Here is a 21,811-nt window from a genome sequence, read left to right on the forward strand (position 1 = left end):
TCTAATCTTAAAAATAAACTTCAAAACAAATATACCAAACCAATCACTTCAACTAAAAGTCAACGACACATACATCGAGTCAGGTAAGCAAATACAAACTACACGACCAACTATTTAACAATTTACAAGCTTACTTTCGCAACGAAAAAGACTGAAGACGACAACCAAGATCAGTGAAATTACCTAAACAAAAAAGCAGAGTAAGTTACGAACTCTGATAAATACAACTAACAATGATTTTTGTTTACATATTACCCATCAAATAAAAGAAAAACAAACACAACCAAACCAGAAGATACAAGAAAAAATCTCGACACACACAAAGGTGACAACAACATCTCCACCTGCTCACTCCTCTTGTCTTATAAAAGTAGCTTACATGCCCAATGTCAACAAGCCAATACTATTGTATTCTTATGAGAAATACATAAATTCGTTTAAAGACCATTAAGGCTCAAATACTCAGAACTGTCACTCATTTTATAGTTATTTATATAAATCTTCATGTATTTGTTTTAAATGTCCGGTAAGAGCAACACGTTTAAAAATAAAAAAGAAACATATAACAAATATAATAAGGATAATAAAAATTATAACTTAATACACAAAACTTACACAACTAAACTTGAGAAAAAATATCCAGAAACAAAAGGTACTCTCAACAACTTTAATATAATTTATGTATTCTTAATAGTACAAGAAACAAATTAAAAAGAGAAACAAACAATAAGTCTCAATGACACATCAAACAACACCACGAACTATATCAATCACATTACTAACACAGTTTAGTACTTCATAAGTGGAGAACATTGCATACATAATTCATCATCACAACTCTAACCCTATAACAATAAAAAAAATTGAAAAATAACTCAAAACGCAAAATTCACAACTACAATAACACCAGCAAATATTGAGATGAAACAAAAACTAGCGCGGGGACAATGCCCCTAGCAAGAAGATAAAGACGCACTCGTAAGCATATACTTGAACTTTACACGTTAAAGAGAAACTACGAAAGACAAACAAAAATACAAAGTGATATTTTCTAGGAAAAATCACAAATAAGAAAGGCTAAACATAATGTGATATAAAAGCTATTGAGCAATAAATCATAGACTTGGTTTGATCATTACTCTGGACTCTGGAGTAGCCAAAATTTTTGAGAGAAAACAATAGGCGAGATTTATTAACAAGATTAAGAACATTTTCACAAGAAACACTACGAAGGTGGAGAAAGTGCATATCAAAAGAACTATATAAATCTCTTGAATCCAATCCTTTTATTTTTTTTCTCCCAACCACCACACCATAATTAAACTACATAAAACAAGAAGGAACCTAGTTGGGTAAACAAACTCAAATAAACACAAGAGAATATTTTTATAATTTTGTTTCATCAAATTTTCTTTATTTAGTTCAAGAGCCGGAATATCTTTATGGGTCTTGCCTGTTCCCATAAGACTTCTAACAAAGCATTAAAAGAAGAGAATGAGGTCAGTCATCAAAGACATGTTGCCTAGACTCTAAGCAAAACTATAGATGTGAAACTCCCCATATTCATTTCTTGATGACAACACAAACCTAAACCCCCATAATTAATTACTAAACATTTACATAATCATCATCAACCTTATCCTGTTGTCTATTTTGACACCCTTTACGAAAAAAATAATCTGAAGTTGGTAATAAAACTGGTCGAAACTACTATGGGGAAGTATACGTGAACTAGGTCTCTAAATTGCATGCTCTAGTACCCTGTCTGAAGAGATTTCGGTCCAAAAGATCTGGAAGTTTTGGCAATATATTAAAATATAGGTAAAATACCCAAAAAAGAGTTTGATACTTTGTGCAGAGGTTGCGTGTGAAGAAGCAAAACCCCTTGTGAGGGAGTGACTCGAGGATCAGCTTCAGCTTTCTGAGACAAAATGATAAATAACAAATGGGTTTGATATAGGAGCAGTTTTACTCGCATCACATGTTCTGTTTTCCTCTTGTGGTCCTCTTCTTCTCCAAACTCTAAGCAAATCCTACACGTATCTTGAAAAGAACTGTCAATCATGGACCCCATCAAAGATTCAGTTGTATCTTCCTTAATTGACCTTTATTTGAGACATGATTAGACATTTATAACTAAGAACTAATCCCAAGACTTCGTCAAAGGGATTAAAATTCTTGCTATTGATAGACATCTAAATGGTCCCAAAGAACCTAACCAATTAAGCCACTTCACACTCTGAAGAGGCAACTATGACTGTTCCCTGATTCCAACAAAACAGAGGAGTATAAGAGCGTTTTTATCCCTAAACTCCATTAAGAATCTTTTTTTTTCCTGATTTAAAAAAAAATAAAAAATTAAAAAACGCATCAATACAGTGCAAAAAACACACAACACACGTTTCTTATTTTGCACACATAACATACCGTTTTCTTTTGAACCGTGGGCCCTCTCCCCTAAGAGACGCTCAAAAGTGAGCGATAAAAATGCTCTAAGCTTTGAACACTGAAACCAGCAGACAAGGCATATGCTTGGTGACAACTACAGTTACATATCTGTATTGCACTAAAAATTTATCTGCCTTTCCACCTTTCACGCAACTCCCTATTTATCAGTTTACCAGTCTCCATTTTTAAAAAGAATGAACTTATTCAAGTTGCTAAAGGATTATTCACATGACTTGATGTTTCCCTAATCAAAGACCTATCAGATAAATGTTATGCTTTTGTAAACCCAAACAGAACAGGGAGCAAATTAATGACAACAAAGAGAAAACAAAACAAAAGCAGTGGCGTATTTTAAACATAAGTTGCTATTATCTACATGATCTCGATTGACTGGGAAGTATACCAGAATACTCACTGTCTAGGAGTTTAAGAAACACAACCAATATTACAATCTTGACATGTCTACACCATGACTATGAATCACATTTTGTTCAGTTTGGGACCATCTTTAGATAAAATCTTGGAAAAGACATAAATACATGAATAGTTATGTTTTTTAAAGAAAAAACTCTGGAAACAATAGTGATATTTATAAACTTCAATTGATTAAGATTTTTGCATATCAAACCCTGCTGATTTATCTAATAGATGAACTAAACATATATATTATCACTATTGTGATAATAGTGACATTATCAATTTAAGCAAATTCGAGGATCTCCACAAATGTTCTTGTGCCGTATGCCGTCTACTATATATTGAAGTTTTCCATTAAACTAAGTACTATGTTTAAGCAAAAAAAAAAAGTAAGTGCATGTGAGTGAGCCAAGGAGGAGAGGGAAGAAATGTGATGATTTTAGGGAGCCCATTTCACAAACCAGAGTAGAGCTTGAAAACCTTAAAGCAGAACAAGCCGGGCTACCGAGCAGCTTAGCTTAAAGTATGGCGGGCTCAAACGGGTCAGAACAGCCCATCACACCGTCATTACCTTTGTGTTCTTAAAGAGTGCAAAACATCTACGTGAAGAGTCTTGTTTCATAACGAAGAAGGGACAAGAGTCGAGACATGGACTGTTCAATTGATGAATCACTAGACAATTGTATATACTCCGTTTAACACACATTTTATAGGGGTGATTCTTAATCTTTCAATTTAGTTCTGTACATGCAAGATGCAACAGAACGACTCACCTTCACATGCAATATTTAACAAGAAAAATAAAAAAGTGCATTTTATCAAGCAGGGAGTGCGAAGCTTGGTTGCTTCCACTGTGGCGGATTCATCACAGTCAGCAACCTGCATGACATATCAATCACGTGAATGGAACTACCTTTAATACAGAGGAAAAAACATAGAATCACAAGAGTTACAGGCATGAAAAGACGACAACATTTAATTTAACAAAGATCTACCATTAGCGATAATAGCTAAATCGGTGAACCACTTTAAATCTTTGTTTCTTTTGTTTATTATATTAATATGTTTTTCAGTTATCTTCTCATATCCCTTATAACATGAACAAATCAACTTCATCAATGTCCGCATCAGTGGACAGATCCAAGTACATGATCAATAGAAATAGATCACTAAATGCCGAATTGCAGATGCACATAGATGATGATTACGTGCAAACTTTATATATGTATGCCTGATGGTCGTGAGACCAGTAATGCCGCAATAGAGACACCTGAACGGAGCAGGAGTGTCCCGATATATCGTTTGATGGATCAGAGCACCCAACGGATCTCCATAGATAGCGTTCGGCGTCACGATTCCGTCCTGGTACAGGTTCTGTCCCACTTAATAGGGAACTCCGATCACTGTTTGTCCCTCTTTCGACATCCGTATTGGTTGGTACCGTCAATGCTCAAGATGAATCAAATACACAGCGAGAAGAAGTATTAAGAAGGTGTGAAGCTGATTCAACGCACTCTTTTTTGCTTCAGTGAGGAAGAAGACACGATTATATGCCTTCTGTAAAACAGATTTTTTGTTTGAATTAATTTAACATTTTTCAAAAAAAAAATAATAATAAGGAAAACAAGCTTTGAATTTGCCGTCAAGAAGATAGACTCACATTTAATGGGCTTTATAATTAAGAACGTAAAACCAATATTGGGCTTAAAAGGTCCAATAGTTGATTCTTCTCTGTTGAATTCTAGGTCTCCTTCATATGTGTCCATCCATAACTCGACTAAAACAAACAAGCACTCCAAAACAAAACAAGATAAGAACATGTCTTTTTAGGCTTTGGGGGACGAACAAACTTTTGGGCTTACGTTTCTTTAAGCCCACCAAAAATTAAATACTTGGGCCAGACAAAACCATTTAGTTCCTCATACTTTTGTAATTTATTTAAATACGCATATTTTGTGAAAATTGCAAGAAAAAAAATCTTTACTTGTGAAATGGATTTTCTTCAAAATAAAAAATGCTTGTATAATATTGGGATTTAGTTGAGTATCTAAGGAAACTTTACTTACTCGAGCTTAAACGTCTCACATTGACACATTCCATGTAAAAGTGTTATATTTGTATTTGACATGTTAAAAATATCTAGACTGATATTAGTATATTACCTTCATTTATTTTTTCTACTTCGATTGTGTGTCAGTCTAATTGTGATACGTTTTTGAATTTTAGTTCTATTTATTGCTCAATATTTGAGTAGGAATTAGCACGTTTAAAGGTACGAATCTTGACACTAAAACAGAAAAGAAAAAAAGATATATATAGACCATCAATTTATTTCAACTTTTTAAAATGACACATTTAATGTGTTGAGACAAAAAAAAAAATGTTTTTTTTTTATTATATTTGTAAGCTTTCATCAATTTTTTTTTTTTTTTTTTAACACAATTAGATGTGAGACGAAAGACCAAAAGAAGGGAAGTTGGTATGTGGAAGGTAGGCGAATTGGTTAGCTTGAAAAGTAATATCGACAGAAAAAACGTGAGATGCATGAATCAATTATCTTATTCACGGAATATAAGAGAAGCGTATTAACTTTATTAAGAGGGAGAGAGGCTGGGTCAAAACAGAATTGTTAGGAAACGAGAGAAAGCGACGAAAACCTTAAAGACTTATGGAGAAATGCACCTTGCCTGGTAGTGATGTCTTAACATTAACTACATCTCATCACGTGAAAGACATGCATCTCTGACTCTTTCTCTTTCGATTTTTTTATTCGTTATGTTTATTTATTTAACTTCTTTTGCTAAATTTTTCATTTATATTTATTTTCACAAGTCTCCGGACTGTATATGATACAAGCACGAAAAAAAGTTAATTTTTATAAGGTTTTTAGAAAATACAATATTGTAGTAGGGAACGTACAATGTCAGAAGCCATGGTGAACACTATGAGAAAAGACATGTTTAGTTTGGTCACCAAAGCTGTATTGTTCTATTTGCAGGTCTTCTGTAATGTAAATTCTAAATTCAAGTACATGTTGTACATTACAAGCAAATACGGAAAGAACATTGCCAAAGAAAAGCAGTTGTGCTCCTGTTTAATAAATAGAAAATTCATAAAAGAAAAGAAAGTAAAAAAAAAAAAAATCAAATCCAAAAACATGCTTTAGAAACGTTATGGATCTTGAAGTCACAATAGAAAAACGTAAACCGTGCACACATCTAAGGTACACACTATTTATATAGGATTACTAGGAGTTTTCATGCGCCATGCGCAGAAATAATAATTTTTAACATAACATTTTTTATTTCAAAAAAAAATTTGATTTATATTTCAACATTATTAATTTATATTTTAACTTCAATAGTTATTAAAAAATCAGTCTTTTTTTCAAAAAAAAAGTTATAAAAAATCATAAACATATTTTTGTAATCTTATTTTTTTTGATTTGGTATAACTATTTAAATTTGATTTTATTTAAATTTTTAATAAAGATAAAATTAGATTTTATAAAAATAGTTTTAATTATATTATTGTGTTTAATGATTATTTATTTTAAATATATATATATATATTTACATATTAATATAAATTCTAATAAATTTGAGACTTTGTTTGTTTTAGTTAAACTGAAAAATATTTTTTTTTTAATTTAAATGATGAATATGAACAGATAAATTTAAATAATGTTTAAATATTTAACTATCAATTTTTTTTTGGATTAGTGTTACTTTATTTAGTTTATTTTTATTAATGTGAGATACATATATACATATATATTATTATTTTAATTGTGATATATGAATTATTAATATATTTAATAGGTTACCATATATAAATATTTATATGGAAAATTGACATTAAAGATGATATATGAGTTATTTTTATTATCATATTTAAAATCCCTGCAAAAAAATTTAAATTTTTATAAGGAAATTTTACATCTCACAATTAATATGATGCCATGTCACTATTTTCTAAAACCATGTCATCTATTTTAAGTGTCATGTCATTTTTTTTTCAGCGAGAATGATTATAATGACGACATGTGTATAAATCACTTCGCAAATATAGTGTCACATAATAACTGCTGCGATCCAATAGGAATTAAAGATATTTTCTTAGTTAAAGCATTACCATTTTGATTGGACTTCTGCTATTTTCCGGGTGACTGATAAACAAATTCTAAAAATATTAAGTTGTTAGCATGTGTTTTGGTCATTAAAATAATCATTTTGTTTCAAAATACATGAAGAAGTTTTAGGATTGTGTACAACTATTAAGAAATTTATTTTTAAAATCTTAAAACTATCATTAAAATATAAATTAAAAGTTATTCAACCAATCACAAAACACACTATAAATAATCATTGATTACATAGTTTTTGATAAAATTAAAAAATCCATTGATATATGAAAATATCATCTATTAACAAACATCAAAAATTTCCTAAAACATCACCTATTTATAAACGAAGGGAGTATTAGTTAAGAAAGAGGTTGGGGTCTAAAAAAAAATGGATTTGAATATAGGATAGAAAACAGAAAATAAACAAAAAAGAAAGTGGATGAGTAAGAGTTTTGCCTATTTGCCCTGAAAGGAAAGAGAAAACATGAACCTCGTGCGTTATACTATCTTACGGATACACATCATTTATTATTTTTAAAACTCACATGAAAAAATCTCTTTATCGTTACTTCTTCCTCTCGCGCCTCTTCGTCTACAAAAAAACATATCCTTCATTTTTCTCTTTCCTCTCCATCTCAGTTTTAGCTAGCAAGAACGATCAGATCAAAGATGTCTAGAGTTACCACAGAGCTAGACTTCTTCGGTCTCGAGAAGAAGCAGACCAACAACGTTCCAAAGCCTAAGTTCAAGAAATTTCTCGACCGTCGTCGCAGTTTCCGAGGTTCGTTTTACTTCTCTTTTCTCTTTATTTTTTGTCACGAACCATTTTATCGATTTTTATTTGGTATTATTATTTTTATTACAGATATTCAAGGTGCGATTTCTAAGATCAATCCGGAGATTATCAAATCGTTGTTAGCTTCTGGTGCTAACCATGCAGATTCATCGACTATATCTCCTTCGGTTCCGTCTACTCCAAAGGCAGATCATCCTCAGATCCCTATTTCTCCGGTCCAAGCGCCTCTCACCATGTTAGTTTCTTTCATTATTATTTTTGCCATCTTGGCGCAACCAGTAAGCAAACAAAATAATATTATAAAATTTTAATAACTCTTTTCAGGCAAACGGAACATAGCTCTGGAACTGTTCCTATGACCATCTTCTACAATGGAACCGTCTCCGTTTACCAAGTGTCTCCTAACCAGGCTGATGATATTCTGAAGGTTGTCATGGAAACAGCACCAAAGAAAGACAAATCGATTGTGAAAGATCATTCGGTAATTCCTCCGACCACCCTAAGGACAAAGCTCTTTGGCAAGAATCTAGAAGGAGGTTAGTAGAAATTAACAATGAGCCACCCGGTAGCTGATTCTTCTAGAGTATACTAGACATTAATTGCATGTAGAGGTTTGCATGTAGAAGTCAGACAGAAAAAATTGACCGGACCGATCCATTAACTATTGTTCAGGAACTAAAACAAAGTGTAAATATTTGTTTTCTGATAGGGAGGTGTGTTTTTGTTTTTTTTTTGTGTGTGTACAGATCTTCCCATCCAAAGGACAAGGTCACTGCAAAGGTTTCTTGAGAAGCGCAAGGAGAGGTAATTGTTCTCCTACCATCCAAGGGTCTAACTCTAACCCCCAAAAAATAACATTAAAAGATTTTTTCCTAATCCTTTTTTTTTAACGCTGATTTTTTCCTAATCCTTTATTTATAATTATTGCATTAAAACCATGAAAATGATTAGAATTCGAGCCTTTTTTTAGGTCATACAACTTTCAGATATGCCTCTGTTAGTTCAACAAAGTACATGCATGTAGTTATACGTAGATATCGGAGATTGTATACGAGGATATAAAAACGTGTAGATTATTTGTGGTTGTAATCAAAACGCGTTGACTTATAGTGTCTCTTTTCTTGTATACTTCCAAAAATTGTCAATTGACAAAATGATGAGGAAATGAGGAGAAATATCGAAAGAAACTGAGCATCTGTCGGTTTGTTTTATTCGTAACATACGGCCCAAGAAAGATATTGACGTGTTCTCAATAAGTTACGCTATATAACACGTTTTCACATTTTTCTTTTTCTTTTCTTTGTGTGTTGCAGATTAGTATCAATATCTCCTTACTTCCCCACATCAGGCTAAACGAAACTCTCATCTCTTTGTTGATTGGGACTTGAAACCAAATGTTCATTTCACCTTCCAATACATCAACGTTCGTTTTGCGTTTGGCTTCTCTCCATTCCCTTGGAATGACGACATCCTTTAAACGTTACTTTCTATGAATTAATATACAGTATGTTATATAAATATGTTTGTTAATTTCTTAAATGATTATTCTCTCTAGTGTCATTTACCTTTTGCGCTATACTTCCACTACGTTTGTTGTATTTTTAGTATTTTGAAAAGAAAATTAACACCCATCTTGACTCCTCATGAAGCTTCCGTTTGCGCATTAGAGAAAATGTGACTATAAACACCGTCTTCGATTAGGGCATCATTATCGGTAGGGATTTTTCGGGTTCTTAAATTTTTTTTTTTTTTTTGTGATTTAAAAAAAATATATATATGAACTAATCGTGGGCTGCCACGCATCAGTGGGATCCGCAAACATTACAAAGACTAAATGAAAATGTCTCTTAATTAAGAAATTTCTCTCCTCGATTTTACAATTTTTGTGGTCTTCCCCTTAAAATTTCACCTAAGATAATAATGTTGCTTTTATAAGTATATTTGTTTGGTTTAGTTCTTGTCCCTATATATGTATTATAATGGAAATAAGTTGAAGAAACACGTGAGTGTATGTTTGTTATTATAATACGAACGGTTGAGTCTTGCCGACTAATGTGACTTATTTGCTTAAAGTCTTTAGTCATAGCACGAGTTTGGTGGAATTATAAATAGGGAAGAGAAATAAGAGACAGATAAAGTGGGCGTTACAGTGTGTGCCTTCGTTTTAACCCATGGGTTTTAACCATTACCGCTTTAATTGAATAGTATCAATCACTATCGATCTAACATTAACAAAGCACGGCTTGTCCGGATTAAAGAAACAATAGCCCCCAGTTAATGTCGTCTTTACAGTTGAAATGAAAGTACCGTATCATCTTTTGTTATTAGAATTTCTGAAAATGACATCATGATCATCTATTGTACTAGCATATATATTTTGCATTCATTTAAATCATACCACCATTAATTGTACAATCAGATGATTTGCATCCGTATCCGTGTATATTTGAAGTGAAATCATGATCATTATCTAAGTACGTAGTCTTTTAATAACATAGCATATTCTGCATATTTAAAATGACATATTAAATGAAAATACAAACACACATTAGCACACACATTAGCTTTGTTATTTAGAATTTATGGAGGTGGTTAATTCTTCGAAGGCTAAGATCACACAGGGACTTGAATATTTAATTCTTTAAATAAGCACAAGATTGCGCGGGTTTTTGTTTTCATTTATTTTTATATAAATATTTTGTTTTCAATTCTAAATTGGTATATATTATAATATATATGTGTCTATCAGTTTTTAAATTTACGATATATTTTTTCATTTAATAGATTGTTTCAAACTTTCAGATGTATTTGTATTTTTTTCTATATATATATATTTTTTTTTGGATTATTATTTCATTATTAAAATCGTAACTATATATATAAAGATTGGTAAAATATTATTTTATTGTCATATTCAAAGATACTGTAGCATTTCAGAAATTTAGAAAGTTTTTAAAAAATTAAGCTTTTCGCTTTATAGATTTATATTATCGAGTAAATAATTAAACATTTACTTTTTGTTTAATTTTTAAAATAAATTATACAGTTTAAATTTTGTTTTCATTGGTTTAAGATAATAAAGATTAATCATTGTTAGATAATATGATTTTTGTTATTTAAAAATAAATATTTATAATTTTAAAAGTTAACATCGATAAATATTTAAATATCTGACATATGGAGTTATAGTATTACAACATTAAATTATATCTATTTAATTTATAGTATCTATAAATCCAATGTATCATCTATTGTTTAAATCCAATTATTAATAGTCCAATAAAAATTTCTGGTATGTCCAAAATTTAAATGATAAGAATAGAAATTAAATGTAACCTGACTTTCTAGGAATATGTGCATTAGGTCTATTTTTTCACACATAAATTAATGTTGTAACTTCTGTTTTACTATATAAGATTACTGAGATCTTTAAAAAAGTATTAATAATTTCGATATGGTTAAACTTATCCGGCTAATAATGCAACTGCGGATCACTGTTTTGATTTGATCTATGTATCAAAGATAACAATCGTAATCTGAGCTACTCATCAATAATTGTCATTACAGCTCCACTACATGACAATCAATAGGTGATATACAATAACTAAAGTCTAATACTAGGGCATTTTAACCTGGACCCGAAGATCCGAACCGGAACTGACCCAAAAATATCCGATCCGGAATCGGACCGAAAATTTACAAGTACCTTTTGGGTCTAGATTTTTTTTACCCGAAAAAACCGGAACCGAAAAGGAACTGACCTGAATAGACTCGGACTCGAATAGACTCGGACCCGAAAAAAACCGATCCGAATAGATCCGACCCGATAAAAACCGATTTGTACCCGACTTAAAAACATGTATATCTAAAACTATGATGTTTTTGTGTTATATTTTATATATATTATTTTATGATTTAGCTGAAATATCTTTTGTTAACAACATTTGTTATTATTTTTTAACATTTTTAAAGTAATATAAAGTTTTAAAATGTAAAATTTAGAGTTTTAAAATGTTTTATCTTAATTATTAATAGTTTCATTTAAGTCGTTTTGTAAAATTTTAGATATATATGACAAATATTCAACTAAAGTTGATGAAATTGAGTATATAATGTCTTTTTCAAATCCTAAATACCCGAACCCGACCCAGACCCGATATGGACCCGAAAAATTACGGGTATTTTATGGATATTTTAATTATAGACCCAAACCGACCCGGACCCAAGAAGAACCGATCCGAAGCCGAACCGAAAATTTCTAAGTACCTATTGGGTCTAAATATTTAGGACCCAAAAAGACCCGAAAAAAATCGGCCCGAATCCGACCCGAACGCCCAGGCCAATCTAATACATCTAAACTATTACAACTCCACTAGTTTAAATTGGATTCGATATAGATTTAAAGCGACAAGGCAAGTATCACCATTCATGAAACCGCTGATTTGTAGCATCAGCATTTGTTGATTAAACATATTTGGTTAAGTATACACTCTACAATGCAGAAGTATTCGATATCTAATATATTTTCCCCATCAATCTTCTTTGTTCAAACTTGGATTTTTTGAAGAATCTATAATTCCTTTTTAAACATTCATGATTTGAGTGAAAAAATTGATTCTATCGTTTCAACCAAATAATGAATCATGCTCATTAGCCAAGCTTTGTTCACTCTTTTAAACTCCTTTGGATATGGAACGATTTTTTTAGTACTACTATAGGGCACCAGGTCAGAATCAATTAAAATTACATCTTTGTGTAATATGTTCAGAAACGTTTTGATCAAAATACATCAAAATCAATCAAGATTTCCAAATTCAATAGCGCCAGATTTATATTAAATCAAGTGTCAAAATACGGAATCTGAACTAAGCAGTCATGATACATCAACAGTCCCAAGAGAAGATTTAATTACTAACAAATTCACATTGGTTTAACTTTCACACTAGTTTGAGAAATACCATTACTAATTGTTATGCGTTTCTTTTGTACAAGAACAAATGATCACAAGATGTTACATTCCTAATTGGCATCGGTTGAAAACAATCCAATCTACTGAACCAAGAGATTAAATCCATTGTAAATCAATTTAAGCAAGTAGCAAACGTTTTAAGCGGAAGTTTATGAAATTGCAAAAGAAGAAAAATCTATAGATTGGTGAATGGGAGCATCAGTTTTAAAAAGCTCGATTTACATAATCCGCATGGTTAATCGGAAGCACCGTTGTAGTGCATAAAAAAATCATCATCTGCTCCGATTCATTCAATCGAAATTAAAATATTAGATTTCGAAAGTTGAAAGCAAAGACAGAACAAAACACTAGCAATAATCCATCCGACATGCAAACCTTAAATAGAGACATTTAAAACAGCAGATAGTCAAGAGACTGAAGATGAAAAAAACTAAAGAGAAGGAACTGCGAGATAGCGTCTGAAAGCTAAGATGGCTAAAATTTTATTTTATAGGCCACGACTCACAGAAACCCTAGTTTGCGCCGAACAGGGCTTTTAGTTATCGAATATAGTTTAGAAATATCGGATCACATATGTTTATACCCATGTCATATTGGGCCAGCCTAAAGTTCATGGGCTGATGCTTATCTATCTAATGGGCAACGAAGAAGATCCTACTTAGGCTTAGCATTTATATTTGAAACTCGTGTTCCGGGTTTTCAAATGGGCTTTTCATCTTTGAACTAGTAATTTCAGCTGAGAAGTGAGTCCATGTTTCAGCCGAAAGCCATCAAGGTTTTTACACACCTATATCATACTGTATCAATTGTAAACTTTTAAAGTCGCAACATCTTATAGGGAGTAAAATAATGTGTACACGAAAAGCAAGAGAATGTGCACATTTTAAAAAATAGCATGGAAGTGGATCATGATTGCAATTCTGGAAGGACAGTCTCTGCGTGACAGGTTCAGTGCGAAATAGCAACCGAAGAAATGTAATTTTAGATTATGGTTTTGTGTGTTTAGTTCGTTTCTTGTCCTTTTTATGTCTTCCAAATATTCTCACCGGTTATATATATGTATGTACACACTATTCATATGAAAAAAGTGATGCATGTTCGAACAACAAAACACTTTAGAAAAAAAAACGCAAAAGCATCAGTTTCAAGTAGATAGAAAGCATATGTGAGCCATCAACAATCAAACAACAAAATTCTGAAGACGGCGTTTTGTTTTTTCATTGTTGTCAAATAACCATGATGAGAGTCTAATCCTTGAAAATTAGAATGCTGGAATATATATATATCAGCATTGTTCTTGCTATTATTAAATCTCATCTTCTGAACATAAAAATATACGTATATCTTTAGTTTTACTTTTATTTTCGTATCTTATCAGTGATTTTTGTCATTATTTAACCAGTTCCCATGACTTATAGCCAAATTGCTTATTTGAAATGTTTACTTATCTTGCTTTGCTATGTTTTGATTCTCAAGTTATTTAGGCCAACTTATATACACTCAGCATATATAATAACTAGAAATAAATGAATAGGGCATTTAGCTCTAACATATGTCAGAAACTGAATACTTAGTTTAGTGGTGTTTATGTATATATGAAAAACGAAAAATGAGAATCTCGCGTGGGCTGCAACTCAAAACCATATGAAAATACTTGGAATCGGGAGAAAGAGAAGTAGGTTGACGCAGAAATTTGATTTTGACCAATGAACGAGAGAATGATGATAATATTCTATGTCTGCACATGTATAGGTATGTCTCTATGTATTAAATTTGTAAAGGAGAATATTCGTTAAGACGTGAAGAGGAAGAGGTGGTTGTAGATAAAGGGGACATGCAATGCAGAAAGAGAGAGAAAGTCATGTTTCTTTTGCAACATTGGAATGATAACTCTTCCACTCACTCTTCACTATATGCCTCAGAATTTACTTGTCCCAATAAGCCTGCCTAAAGGCATCTTTCTTCCAGTATGCATGTCCATGTTTATACATTATACAACAAACATTCTAATTAAAAATTTACCAAGTGATACTGTTACGTGTATGGCTGGCTAGATATAGTTTTTTTTATATAAATGGACTACAACTCATACACAATTATACAATAAGTTAACATTTTAACTTTTACTTGTTCTAATGGAATATGGAATATGAATCTTGAGTCGAGAGAAACAAACATTGTGTAGTGATGAACTGATGATTTTATACAATTATATACTCGATTTAGTAATATGTTAGCAATAAAATTATGACGAAATCAGTATGTTATACCAATCCAGTGGAATAACAACCTATTTTGTATGCGGGACTACGATTCCGTCACGGGACTTATCACCTCTATTTCGGCCGGAGTCTGAACATGAAAGACTTTCATATTTGTGCTTATAAACCATCTAAGAAAAATTAGAGGAAAAACTAACCAACCATCGTGACTATGCTGCAAGAAATTTTTTGAGACAAAATGAAAATGTAAGTTGGGCTCAACTCCAAAAGATTTAAAAATCACATGCAAAGGTTTATGGAATGATAGATAGTCTGTTATCCCATTTATACTAGAAAAGAAATCGCCAAACAAGACATTTCAGTTAATAAGTATAGTGGCTATTCGTTAGAGAAGGTTATGTATATGTATTGGATACTAATATCAAAAGTCCACTGAAATATATTAAGTCTCCTGCTTGACAGGATCTTCAACAACAAGGTGCTGACTCCACTGGATCGCTTCAAGCTTGTTGATAAGACTCTCAGGAACATAATTTCTGCTCGAAAGACCAAGAAAAAGAGTTCAAGCATCTCATGGCCCTTTGGTTGGTTTAAACTAAGCGCCTTCTAAATAATTTTCAGTTTGTTAGCATGCATGTTTTTTCTCTGTTTTTGTCATGTCTAACAAAAGCTCGTTTATAAACTCTGAGCTTGTAAACCTATTCATTTATATGATATTTACAGTTAAGCAAAAAAAAAAGTCCGAGTTAGCTAGTTATTCTTTCTACCATATTAAAAACTAACCCCACTCCAATAGATGTAAAATGCATTTTTACGTTGACAAAAACAAATGAACAAACCATACAAAAGTAAAATCGAAGCAAAAAGCCATTGTTGGTGTACTCACCTAAGCTCAAAGAATTTACATAATTCCATTTTTGGTTTCCTCTATAGTTAAAAAAACTTGGACATCATAAATTTGTTTCTAAAGACAAAAGGTATAAAACTTCTTAATGGAAAAAAAAAACTTTTTATGGTTTGATTCAAAGGCTAAGTCATTTCATGCCCCATGCAGTCACTAGAGAGGCCACGCCTCTGGACCTTTTCACTTCCTCTTTTCCACCAAAAGCTGAGTCTCTCCCTCTATATGCATGGATGTATGTCCTTTTGATGGAGTATGGAGTACTTTTTATGGACCATGCACTAATTAATGTTGACATCCAAGTGTGTCTTAGAACAAAATTTTAGGAGTTATGGTTGAACATAAGATCACCATCACGCTTGAGTGCTTCTTGGTGGAACCCACCATAAAACAAGAAAACAGAGTGTTTAAAACGCCTGACTAGGCGTCACTTAAACTGTTTCGCGGGTCCCATTGACACGTGGCGACCCGCGATTGGTTCGTTTTTAATTTTTAATTTTTAATTTTTTTTAAACAGAGAAAAAACCAAAAATAAAAATAAAAAAAATTAAGCACCCCTAGGGTTAATGATGGTCTAACGGTGTAACATTGTCTAACGGTGTAACATGGTCACGGCTAAATAGCATGCTGGAATATGCATACCGGCGAGAATGGGAGCATTCAAAGACGTTAAGAGCATCATTATCCTAGAGACCATTAAAGGTCTCTTAATTTATTTTTTAATAGTATTTAAAGAGTAAATTTGGTTAAGATACTATGTTAAAAACCTTGATCATTTTATGCCTCCATTGCAAGTTTCTTATATTAAGGTTCTTAAAAAAATTATTAAACATTTTTATTAAAATTAAAACAAAGATGCCATATCATGCAATTAGAACAAAAAAAAATTCATATTTTCAGTTCAAGAACCACAATTCCTCTTATAGACATGTCTAATTCATTCAAAGATTCGTACTTTGCATACATATGTTTGTATGTGTCTATATGTACCTGATTTGAAGAAGTGGTACCTGATTTGAAGAAGTGGCAGAATCACCATGGCTTGAATCAATAGGCTTCTCCATAGTAGCCATCACTATAACAAACAACCAGAGATTGAATCAATAGTCTTCTCCATAGTAAACACTTTATATAAATTCCACAAAGAGAAGAGAAAGCAAAAACCTGTTCATAAAGGTTTTCTAGTTTATTCCTGTGAAGCTTAAGCTGAGACACTTGAGAAAGAACAGAGTCCCATCTCCTAAGGTACCTCACGTGATCTTCAATCTTCACTTCATCATTCCCAACTAACTTTTTGAATTCATCACTCATCACTTCTCTTCTCACTTCATCCAAACAAACAATATGCCTACTCTCCACATAAGGCTCATACACTTTACAGATCGAGTTCACTACCTCCAAACTCCTTTAAGTTCAAGCCCTTTAGATGTTCTGAAAGATAGCATTATAACATCTGTGGCAACATCCTTGAGATCAACACTACCGTCTCCACACCAGTTGGCTGCGCCGTTCTCCAAGTCGGCGACGTAGTTTGTGTATTCCTTAAGCTTCCTTGGCCTTGAAAACCTCAACCCACCAACGTAACTCGCCGAACCCAAACCGAATGCATAGAAGGGTTTGTGTTTGCACTTGAACCCGTCTTTTGAGTAACTGCTGACTTCATAGTGCTCATAACCTGCACCACAGAGCATCGATGAGGCTGTTTTGTAAAACTCTGCTGATTAGGTTTCTGAAGGAAGAGGAGACTGGCCTGGAGTGTACCTAAACAAGTTCATACTATTCAGATTACAGAATTAAAATATAAAAGCAAATTTAGGCACACGTTTCCAAAACTTTGTGCCTTGTTCCACTTGCAGATCATACACAGAGACATGACCAGACTGAGATTCAATAGCCAATCTCAAACTCTCTTCGCACATCACCAAAGTCTGGTGAGGCAAAGAAGATATAAGATCCATACTCTATGTAGTGTCTGGAACGTTTGATTCAAGGAGTTCTCTTTGCAGAACTGAAGCACAATCTTTATTACACTGAGATATAAAACACACAACAGAGCTCTGTTAATGAAACCGAGAATTAATACATCGCATCACAACAGATTCTTCTGGCTTTTATCAAGGCACTACATAAGAACCAAAGATATGAACATGTTGATCAATTTAGTTCAACACCTTTAAGCATGAGGTTTTCTAATATGTTTACCTCGGCGACATCTTGAGCTGCTGAGAACAAAGTATGATAGCCTGCTCTAACCAAGCGATCAATACAAGGAGTTTTCGATGGCAGCCCACCCAGGACAGCACATAGAGTAAGGTTGGGATGACATTGCAGCTTCGAGCATCGCAATGAGGTAACTGCAACTCAAACATTAAAGAAGATAACTTAATGGTTTTTTCTTATTCTAAAGATGATACATTTAAACAAATGTTACCTCAGGTTCTGGTTCAGGCGTAGATTTGAACGCTTAAGTGCGCTCTTGAGAGCAGGAGGAGCTGTGAGATTTGAGCGTTTAGTAAGATCAGTCAAAACAACATCAAAGTTTTGTTTTTTAAGTTCAAAGACGTAATCTTTATGGCATAAGAAGTTCAATAAAGTTACAGAATGAATCGAATTCAGATAGAATATATCATAAACTGAATTAATCTTACCTGAGACATTGGGTGCAGATTCTGCTGGTTTAGATCGCTTCAGGGAGCTCTTGAGAACCAGAGTCGGAGCTGGGGAGCGACTTTCATCTTTCGACTCGTTTGGATTTGAAGAATTCGAAAGCTCTTGCTGTTGAGAAGACGGAGGAGGTAGACCTTCGAAGATATTGTCCGTCATCTCTCTCTCTCTCTTCGATTCGTCGACGGTCGCGTGTGGGAAAGAGACTCAAAATCAATCGGTCGAGAAAGAGAAAGAAACGGGGAGCGGAATGTCTAACACGTGGACATAAGACACGGCTCTTGTGGAGCTTAATTAAGAGACGTGCCTTCTGTAATTACATAATTTTCTTTTTTTTTTTCATCTTAAAAACTTTAAAAACCCCCTTAAGCGACCGCGATAAGGCTGCTCTAACTGTCAAGGTGGAAGAGACGGTTAGTTTCCATATTTTATTAAATAGAAAACGTACTCACATTAAATTGTTGGGGAGCACATGGTTCTTATTAGAAGTACAATCCGGTGAGAAACAATGTCTTGCAACGCACCACAAAGTCTGTATGTTTTGCTGTATGATCTGGGGAAATGAGCTTTTAACCGAAAACATCATCATTTTCGGTGCATGCCGAATTCCCCTTGGCGTTTATTTTTCGTATTTTTAATCACTGACTTAAATATTCGTAGTTTTTTCATTTATGAATAATTAATCATCATTCTTGGGATTATTAAAACACTTCATATCTAAATAATTGAAATTTGACAGGTCTAATGCAATCATGCCTCGCACTCCACTCGTCTCATTTTCTGGCTTTACTGAAAATCCCAGCTTTTATTTAACCCCAGAATTACCAAAACACATGTTTAAAAGGGTAACTTCTTAATCTATTTTAAAGAGTAAGACAACACAAGTAAGTAAAAATAAAAACAAACGTACGTAATATGCTATTTACAGTTTGACTCGGTCAACCCGTTGAATATTTTTTTTCCCTATTTAGAATATATGTAGATGGTCACTATACATAATACATGCCACCTTTTCTATTCGTAAAGTACAGCAGTGATTGCTATATCTTTTAGTTACAAGTTCAGCTGTTCAGGTATATACGGATTTAATTTTGAATGTTCAAGCTGTAACATTATATAACTTGTGTAGTATTTTCAGTTTTTTTTCTTTCATTTACAAAAGAATTACAAATGCCGAATTTTAACTAAAATCAAAAAGAGTTATATTGTTTTGTATAAAATAGAATAAGAGTAACTTAATTATTTCAGCTAGAATTTGTTTATTTTCTGATTTTTAATCTGCATAAATAATTATAGAACTAGCGAATTAGTGCGATTTAAAATTTACAGATATACATATATATACACGTTATGATATGCCATTGAGAAAGATGGTTTTGCATCTGCTGAACCATGTACGACGAATAAGACAGAGTTTGGCCTAATAATAAGATTTTTTGGGGGACAGCCAATAACATATATATAAGAAATTCGAAGATATAAATGGTAGCTGTCGAGTAATGCATGAGCATAGATATGTAATCTGTTGCATATACGTGATATAAGTTGTATTCTGTGTCTCGCATGATGTGTTAGATAAAAGAATACTAGTTGTAATGACAAGATACATTAGAGTATATACAACTATGGTTCTTCTCGTGTAGTATTTATATCTTATATACGTTGAATAACTGTGCGAAATATCTCAAAAATTTGTTGGCTTGATGACGTATGTAATATGCTGGTTTTATTTAATTTTATTATGTTATTGTGGATTAAGTCCTCCATGCAGCTAGGTTGGACCGATAAAAATTAAACGATAATATTAGAGGTTAGCATATGCCATATGATGCACATATATATATATATATTAACAAATTTATGGTGATTAGTAATTTGAGGTTTCGTCGTGTGGATGGAAGGCATTGTTCAATTCATTATATTAGATTTTAATCATAGTTTGTCCACACTTTTTAGGTTTACAAGTCTTTGAATCCTGATAATTATCTTCCAGTTTTTTGTTTGTTTAACGCTACGTATATGTGATGAAGAGAAAAAGAAAATACGTATGTGTATAATAATTAACTAGATGATGACCCGCACACTTGTGCGGATTAATATATATCCAAGTAATTCAAATTTTAATATAATTTTTAATTTAAATTTAATTTATCTAATTAATTTCAAATATTAAATTAAGTAGAAGATATAATTTACCTTATTTACTACAACATATATAATATTTTGATATTTACAAAATCTTTTATTTATTCTATCACCAAACTACACATATAAAAATATCATCATCATAATAATATAATAAAACTTTATTGATACTGTAAACTAACATAAAAATAAATCTATAAAACCTATGAAATCAATCCACTCTTCATCAAAAATTTAATTGTATTTTATATAAATTTTATTTTGTCGGGGTTCGTAGTGACACCTATTAAAAAAATCTACAATGATTAAAAACAAATTTATATTTAACTAAAATTTTATAAACAAAAATGAATAATTATATATGTCTAATAAAAGCTGTTTTGTTAAAAAAAATATTGGCTAAAGATTGTATTTTGGATTCATATTTCTGATTGGTAAGATAATTTGATGATATAAAATAGAAGCAAACATCCTTTAAAAATGATGACAAAAAAACATCCTTTAAAAATAATTAATACAAACATTAAACAATTTTATATAACTAAAGTAAACATAAGATGAAAAACTATAAAATTATTGCTAAAATTTGATAATATTCGTTAATAATAATTATCTCTGGATATAATGTGAATATTTATTAAATAATTACTAAAACGTTTTAAAACTAATAATTTAAAAAATATTTATCAAAAATAATGATTCAACCTAAATCATGAAATATGACAAAGAAGTTTTTAAAAAGAATAAAAAATAAAATATAAGAAAAATATCCTAAAATCATAGAGAACACGATAAGTAAACAAAACTAAATTATCACCTAAAATTATTTATGACAAATAAATAAATTTATCATTATTAAGAATATGACAAATAAATAAATAATTTAAATATGAAAAGCATAAAAAACAAACAAAATTAAAATTATCAAAACATAACAAATAACTAAATTGCCTAAGATTATGGAAAACAAGATAAATAATCAATATGATAAATAATCAAAATTACATAAAATCATGAAAAATATGACAAATAAGCAAAATCTCACATAGAATTATTTATTACAAATAAATCAAATTATCAATTAAATTATTAAGAATATGAAAAAGAAATATATAATTTAAAC

General features: G+C 31.7%; 1 protein-coding gene across 2 annotated transcripts; it reads left to right on the forward strand.

The window, feature by feature from the left end:
• Positions 1 to 7,552: 7,552 nt before the first annotated feature.
• Positions 7,553 to 9,347, forward strand: LOC106332822 (protein TIFY 9-like). 2 transcript variants are annotated; one of them, XM_013771314.1, is made up of 5 exons: positions 7,553 to 7,772; positions 7,857 to 8,022; positions 8,112 to 8,323; positions 8,534 to 8,591; positions 9,101 to 9,347. In XM_013771314.1, exons 1-5 carry the CDS (start codon positions 7,661 to 7,663, stop codon positions 9,138 to 9,140), a joined length of 588 nt encoding a protein of 195 aa, XP_013626768.1. In that variant the 5' UTR covers positions 7,553 to 7,660; the 3' UTR covers positions 9,141 to 9,347. The 2 variants fall into 2 exon arrangements, with proteins under 2 accessions (XP_013626768.1, XP_013626769.1); XM_013771315.1 differs by having other exon boundaries at positions 8,112 to 8,268.
• The last annotated feature ends 12,464 nt before the right edge of the window (positions 9,348 to 21,811 follow it).

Source organism: Brassica oleracea, chromosome C3 (genome assembly GCF_000695525.1).
Source record: "Brassica oleracea var. oleracea cultivar TO1000 chromosome C3, BOL, whole genome shotgun sequence".
In the NCBI taxonomy this organism is placed as follows: domain Eukaryota; kingdom Viridiplantae; phylum Streptophyta; class Magnoliopsida; order Brassicales; family Brassicaceae; genus Brassica; species Brassica oleracea.